Below are 7,500 nucleotides of genomic sequence, written 5' to 3' on the forward strand. Positions count from 1 at the left end.
GAAATCCTCGCACTGACCTAAAACACAAGACATGTCAGCCGGACCAAACTACCGCCGAACTAAACCTGGTAAGGTCAACCTCAAATTCCCAACCCAGAAAATAATACACCAACGCTATCAATAACAATGAACTGACGAATCTAAGTCTAATTTGAATAATAAAGAAAAATACTTCAGAATGCAGGTTTGATTATCCCTGTATTTCAGTTCAACCCTCTTGTCTGACAGTAATCACAATGTCGTTTTAGGTATGAAAACCAGCGTTCCCAATTCAAATGGTGCCACTGGTCCCGCATCACAAATTCCGGGTTTGTCTCAAACTGCCGAAACTGGACCGGTAGAGAGAACAACGGGACGCAGAGTGGGAATTCAGGCCACGGACTCAGACTACGTCAAACTTGCAAAGCAAGGAGGGCACAAGGGTATTTTATAAATGTCGATAATTGTGACCTTTCTTCCTTTTTTCATGGCCCAATCTTAACTCGGGCGTCTCTGAATGTCTGCAGGATTATTGTCGCATGATAATACAGATGATGAAGGCAAATCTGGCACGTTGTACGCAGCCCCCACCTGGTTTTCTGATGAAGATGGACAGGAAAGGTGAGATTAGGGTCATAATCACAATGTCTTGTTTTTTGTCTTCTGAGTGGATATATAATATGACACATGAAACTGACACAAAAGGGCCTATTTTCAGGTATTTAAAGGTACTGACAGGTGGATAGGGACTATATCTTATCTGGCTTCACCAGTCTCCAGCTTCTTATGCCAGTATGCTTATCCATTTGTGTTTGTTTGCTTGTTACACTGGTCCCCAAGGACACCTGAACCAGGTCCCAAGACACCAGAACCTTTCCTAATTACCGTACCTGCCTGAGGTATTGGGAGGATAGAACAAAAATCTTTGTTATGGTCAGGTCAGGACACCCCTGGTTCAGATGGCAGCAATATGATCATAGATCTCTCATGATATCAATCTCATGTATAATATATGTTGAATATCTGAACATTCATACTAATACGGTTTGCATTTATGATTTATTTTAACAGGAAGATTATTTTTGGTTCTGTCATTCAGGTTGCAGTATTAAAAATAAGTGTTGTTGATTATAGTTTAACTTCTTCTGCCTGATGACTATTGCACCTTTATAGACATTTAATGCTTTACTATGATGTGAACATTGAATACATGGGTCACAGGTGTCATAAATGTGCTGTATACATTTGCATACATTTGTTTGGTAAAATGGATCAAGCAGAAGCAGCTCCTTGCATGTTAAACATCAGCCGATCCAGCTCTCCTGCCGCATGTGAGGAGGTGTGGCCTAATGTGTGTAAGGAGGTGTGGCCTACAGTGTGAGGAGGCATGGCCTGCACCGTGTGAGGAGGCGTGGCCTACAGAGTGCAAGGAGGCGTGGCCTACAGCGTATTGTACTCACAGTGGTTTTGTGCTTGCAGTAAAAGTAAAGGATCATCGCAGAAGCTGGTGGCCCCATTCGGGACTGACGACGGCCCGGTCATGGACCTGGAGTCCGACGCCTCCACTGGACCCAAAGAGAAGGTGACCGGGGGCAGCCGTGTCGGTGCCAACGTGCCCTCACGTCCCCTTCGCCATCGCCGTACCGAACCCCCTCTCGCTCCCCTCCACGCCTGACGTATTCACTAGTCTTTGACCTTTGCACTTTGCTCTCTGGAGCAGCTCGAGTTCTCTTTTGGCCTGCTCCGTTCACACCACAAAACGCCTTCTTACAAAATGGGCTTCATCTGCACATTTTGGTGCTACTAGTTGTTTTGGCATTATCAACTTATGATTACATCTCTGTTTAAATTTTCCGTGTCCTCCTCCAGTTACTTGTGAGGTTATGTTTCAGTGTATCAACCAGTCTGGGTCTCCATCTCTGGAAACAAGTGTGGGTTTGCCTTCTGCCTTGTAGACATTTGGACTTTGCCTGTCACAGTATCATGTCAGTGTAGTGTGGAGGGGACACCTGTGAAAGCTGTGTCAGCGATCACCTCTCCCAGAGCTGCAGCGGCCTGATTCCGGCAGACGCCACGTTCCTCGCAGTGTGGGAATACCTACTTGTTCCGCCCAACAGTTCAGCTCAGGTTTACCTACCCAACCTGTGGGAGCCCCTCCCCATCACTGCAGTGGTGCAGGAATCTTCCACACGCAGCTAATGGAGCCGTGTGATCAGAGCTTAAAGCTCACGTCACGTCTCACGTCTCTCCTCATCACGCTGTGCGCTTGGTGCTTGTTGTTGTGATGTGTTTACTTGATAAAATTGTGCGTATTTCATGGTCGGGTGTTGTGCTTTTTCTTCTTGCCTTGCTTTTAAGCACGTTGAACATTTCATCTCCATCCTGCCGTTCTTGAAGGCAAAGCCAGACACTGCACTGATGACGTTTCCTGCCCCTCTTGCATAGGTGTTGGTGGGTCATGCCACCCAGGAGATGCAGAAGCTCTCGCTGACCCAGAAGGACATTGAGGAAGCCAACAAGTTCAAGCGGACGTACGTGTCCCCGCTGGACGTCTCTGACGTCACAGACGTGAACCCCGGAGGATTGTGGGATTCTTTCAGCATGCGTGCTCTGTTCTGCTGCCAGCTCTAACCTGCTCTGTCCTGCAGGTCGCACGATAAGAAGCCAGCTGCTCCTGTCAGCATGTCCAAGCTGTTGAGCTTCGGCTACATGGAGGAGGACAAGAAGTCTCCGGACGAGGACAGCTCCAGTAAGACGGCGTCTCCTGCCGGCCCGTCGTGGGGCTGCGGCGTCTCCGTGCATTCTCCGCAAAACACACGAGTGGAGGGTGTGTGGGTCATGAGTGTGTGGGTGGAGGTCGTGTCAGAACCCAGTCAGAACCCAGTCATGGCTTGCATGCCACCGCTCATGCCAACGCCTACACACTGCTCGGAGGGGACACTGTTAAGGTGTAGTACAGCAGGACAACAAGACAGCAGGACAGCGGGACTGCCAGAACCCCTGAGCACTTTTGTCACTGTGGTGAAATCTCAGCAGATCAGAGTGTCCTGCCCCTCACTAGGGTTAGCCTAGTTAGTTAACCCTGCCCCTCACTAGGGTTAGTCTAGTTAGTTAACTCTGCCCCTCACTAGCCGGCAGCGTTTGGGCTCATGGTTAGTTCAGCTGCTCTCGTGTGTTTGAGCGTGTGAATGTCTTCAGGGTGTATTTGGCTTTACTTCATTTGTCAGGAAAATCTAGTTAATTATATCCAGAATTAAATTTGATTTGAAAGAATAGTATATGCATATATATTTATTATATATATATATATATGGGTTTAATTTCGTAGAGATAACGTGTGTGTGTGTGTGTGTGTGTGTGTGTGTGTGTGTGTGTGTGTGTGTGTGTGTGTGTGTGTGTGTGTGTGTGTGTGTGTGTGTGTGTGTGTGTGTGTGTGTGTGTGTGTGTGTGTGTGTGTGTAGTGATAGGTATGACCTCGGAGCAGACGAGCACCATTGCCCTTGAGGATGAGCTGGAGTAAAGAAACTGGATGCCCCGCCTCCTGGGTCACGGGATTGGCTGACCCGGTCGCTCCTTATCCTGTACTTTCCCTATTTATGCAACCTTTCTTTAGTCATTTATCTTTAAAAGTCACTCGTATCACGCTTACATATCTAATGGTGCTTGTGGTTGTTGACAATTTTACACTCTCTCAAAAATTATGTGCTCATTGTACATAAATGTGCACACAAGTTACATGTGCAGCACAGCAATATATATATATATATTGATATATTGCCTGAACTGCAAAATGAGGTTGTTCATACATTGTAACACTTGTGGATATGTTTTATTTTCTTATTTATTGATTGATTAAGGATTATTTGGTAAGAAACGATTTTGTTGTATATCTGATCAGACATGCCAAGGGATCACTCATCTTTTTTCCGTGTCACATGTGTGCCCTTCACCAGAGGTCGCCTGTGTCATCGCCATCACAGACGTGGGGCGAGTGTGTCGAGGAGCTCTGGGGCCGTGAGATTGCAATCGTGAATGTCTTGTTATGCTGTGTGATGTTGGGGGAGGGGGGTTCAGTGTGATGATGCGTTCTCTTTCTGAGAGACCGGTGCTGTAGATGTGATCCACTGGGGTGACCTCTGCCTCTACCCCCTTCAGTGCTGTTAACAGTGGGTGTCGGTTCATGTGATAGCTGAATAAATGTGCATGTGCATGGGATTCAATGTGTTCCAGAGTCCTTTATTGTTGTAGTTGTGCTGAAATGCACACCCACACCATTGAATACACAAAAAAACCACCATTGAACCAGAACAGAATTTAAGACAGTTATTGTTTTACATATAATTATTTTACATATAATGCATATTACAATATAATTATATAACTTGAAAATTCTTTGTATAAAAGAATATTGCCTTAAAGCCTTGGGAGAGGTGTGGAAAGTTGTGGTGAGGTGTGGAAATGTGGTGAATTGTGGAAAGGTGTGGTGAGGTGTGCTAGCCATGCTAAAGCTATGCGTTGGCCAGCGATACACCTAAATGTCAATTTAGCATGAATGGATTTCCTTTAGCGTGGCTAGCTCACCAACTCTTCTTTCCTCTCTCTTTCTATCTCTTTTTCGCTCTCTTTCACACACACACACACACCTCGCTGTTCTCCTCTTACATGCTTTATTATTCTTTTTATGAATCATTCATTTTCTAAATCGTTTAGTCCAGTCCAGAGTGATGTTTGGCCAGAATCTGTCCTGGCAGTACAGGGCATGAGGTCGGAACCATACCCACACAGGACGGACACACACACACACACACACACACACACACACACACACATTATTGTACCATGGGAGGAAGGCCACAGTGACAGGTCCACCCAGAGGAATCCATGGTTACAGTTATGACGATGACTGTGATGATGAAGATGTGTGAGAGTCATGGTCAGAACTCTTCAGGACTTCTGTCCTGCGTTGGGGGCCACCATGCGCTGACCTGTTTGTCTGGGGGTATCAGGGCAGAGGGGTCAAAAGGTCAGTTAACTGGACTGGAACCTGTGGGCAAGAAGAGCAGAACTGGTGGCACTGCTGAGGGTGGGGGGGGGGGGGGGGGGGGGGGGGGGGTGTCGGTCAGCACTTTCGCTGTCTTGATTCTACACCGAGTTCACATCCAGCATCAGCAGATGTGCCCAGCAACTGGACCAAACCACTGCTGGGAAGAGGTGGGGGTGGTATCACGTGTAGTAATGTGGCCATATATGTTCCAAATGTTTTATTTCTGAAAAAATCACATTCGATAGTAAAAGTGTGTTTATTTAATTGTAAATTGACATTCTTGAATTTAGAGTGTGTATTCATACTCAACAAATGAGCGAGTAATCCCCCGTGATTCAGTTTTGTTAGGGCAAAAACGAAAGTATTTATTTAGTGTTATTATAAAAACAAAAGCCATAAGGTAACCTATGATGGGTTACAAAAGTTCAACATATTTTCATATAAATTCGTATCAGAAGACAAGAAAACGATGTGACACGAAAACAAACAACAACACCACTAAACCCGACACGGCATTGGTCTTCCAGAACTGTTCGGCGTGAGTTGAGATGTCGCTGGACGTGAACGCGAACGCAGGGACCGTCCGACCGAACCCACCTCGCGCTTGAAGTGAGCGCCGTTCACGTCTCGGTGGAGCGGCTACGTCACGCTCGGTACCGACTCCGTACCCGTGGAGGCGCGCAGGACGGAGCAGTACAGCCCATATGGCTCCGATCTAGCCGCACATCCCTGAAGAGATGTCCGCCTTCAGCGCATATTCGTGCGGATGTATCACCGACAACAACTAGTCGTCATTGAGGAGGCGAACCGGTAAGTACTCGCCATCTAATTGGAGAAGAACCGCATCCTTCTTCTCGTCTGGGCGTCCTGAGCACTTTAACGCTCATACAGCTCATGAATTGCGGTGGATGGGCAGGATTCGTGCAGACGTCGCTACGGTGTTGCGCCACACGCCTGTCCGTTTGGTACCGACAGTGGTTCTGGAATATCGAAAGGTATCAGGTAAATAATCACGACGACGTGGTCGTCGCACATGCAGAACGAGATGTATTTCCTTTCCTTGGACGTGTCTGAACGGTTCTGACCTCTTTTTTTGCAACACGGTTCAGTTAAGTCTGTCTTCAAGGCTTATGTGGACAGATTTGGCAATTATTTAGGACCCTGTTGGTGGTGAGGGGTTCGTTCAATACGTGGTGACTGGAGTCCAACATTCACCATCACGGAGCTGCAAATATCGCCTCGCTGTCGCGCGTCTTCGGCTGTTGTATTAGATTCCAATCGGAAATTGGAAATGTCTCATGCTGAAAGATAAATACCCGCCTGCAGCGTTTCGCTCCTGGTATCCTAGACCTCAGGATCTCTTCAGTTGTTAAATAGGCCAGTTTTAGCCAACAGAGCGTGTGGAAGATGCCGGCATGTCTTGACCTTCATGTTAAACGGCCCGTCCATTCAGCCTTAACTACACGTCTGACCCCAGCAATGCTAATAGTGGAAACACACAAACAAGTGAACAGAGACGGAGATATGGCAGCTTCACAAAGCCTCTGCAGGCTCGGCGCCAGGCAGCAAAGGTGGGCAAGGGACTCCCTGCTGGGGAGATGAACCTGGGAGAGATGGCAAGGCTCTCAGTCCTGGGGTGCTGTGGACGTGCAGCCCAGAAGACGTGGAGTGACCGAGGGCCGTCTCCTTCTGGAAGACCTATCGGGGGATCTTAGCGATGGTCAAAACAACGACAGAAACCCCCTGGCAGTGACTGTGAAAAGCAGTTGAGGAGTTGAGATGTTGGAATGATGGAGCAAATGCAGTTCGTTTAGACACACACACACACACACACACACACACACACACACACACACACACACACACACACACACACACACACACACACACAAACCTGGTCTCTGCATGCTTCAAACGAAAGGCTGCACCCCGATGGCTATCTCCTTATCTTCTTACCTCCTGTCCTTTAAATGCACCATAAGCAGCAATCACAGCTGCTCTATTCTCAGATAAGATAAATCTGTCCATATGTCAGACATGTAGAGCCTCCGTAATGTTCACATACACCATGTCAGGTAAAATAAAACCCTTCTGTTTGCTTGTGTTTGCGTGGGTATGGGGTCCTGGTTTTAGCTCGGAGCAGGACGCTGGCGTGTTGCGTGACAGCGTGTGGGAGTGTCGGAGCTCCTTGGCACGCCGTGGTGCTGGTGGCACTTGCTGGCGGTGGACGTGCGCTCGCCCTGCGTCTGCCCCAGCCGAGCGGAGGAAGGGGGCCATGCCTCTCCCAGAGCTCCCATTGGCAGAGGACGGCGTCTGGCGCTGCTGGGAGTCGAACCCAAACCACAGTGCCGTAGTGCATGTCTGCAGTGCACTGGGTTGATGGTGGGGGGTGGGTTTACTTCTGGGAACCGATCACATCACTTGAAAAATATTTACACACTATTTGTTGAGTTCTGCTGAGAGACTGATTTATATGG

At 47.9% G+C, this 7,500-nt stretch overlaps 2 protein-coding genes across 8 annotated transcripts in view; both read left to right on the forward strand.

Moving 5' to 3' along the window:
• The window catches only part of c8h7orf57 (chromosome 8 C7orf57 homolog), a 4,819-nt gene extending 625 nt beyond the window's left edge, over window positions 1–4,194 (forward strand). Inside the window, exons 2-8 of one of the 2 annotated variants that reach the window (XM_077015532.1) lie at window positions 2–68; window positions 249–422; window positions 507–600; window positions 1,459–1,561; window positions 2,425–2,510; window positions 2,628–2,728; window positions 3,441–4,194. In XM_077015532.1, coding sequence (XP_076871647.1) covers window positions 32–68; window positions 249–422; window positions 507–600; window positions 1,459–1,561; window positions 2,425–2,510; window positions 2,628–2,728; window positions 3,441–3,499 — 654 coding nt within the window. In that variant the 5' untranslated portion in view covers window positions 2–31 and the 3' untranslated portion in view covers window positions 3,500–4,194. The remainder of the gene's footprint in view (window position 1; window positions 69–248; window positions 423–506; window positions 601–1,458; window positions 1,562–2,424; window positions 2,511–2,627; window positions 2,729–3,440) is intronic. The other variant, XM_077015533.1, reaches the window with a different exon arrangement.
• A 1,256-nt stretch (window positions 4,195–5,450) lies between these two features.
• pkp4 (plakophilin 4) overlaps window positions 5,451–7,500 on the forward strand; it is a 23,087-nt gene continuing 21,037 nt past the window's right edge. For 3 of the 6 annotated variants that reach the window (XM_077015534.1, XM_077015536.1, XM_077015538.1), the window contains exon 1: window positions 5,842–6,025. In XM_077015534.1, the coding sequence (XP_076871649.1) occupies window positions 5,932–6,025 (94 nt within the window). In that variant the 5' untranslated portion in view covers window positions 5,842–5,931. The other 3 variants (XM_077015535.1, XM_077015541.1, XM_077015537.1) reach the window with 2 other exon arrangements.

The sequence above is a fragment of the Brachyhypopomus gauderio genome, chromosome 8, assembly GCF_052324685.1.
Source record: "Brachyhypopomus gauderio isolate BG-103 chromosome 8, BGAUD_0.2, whole genome shotgun sequence".
In the NCBI taxonomy this organism is placed as follows: Eukaryota; Metazoa; Chordata; class Actinopteri; order Gymnotiformes; family Hypopomidae; genus Brachyhypopomus; species Brachyhypopomus gauderio.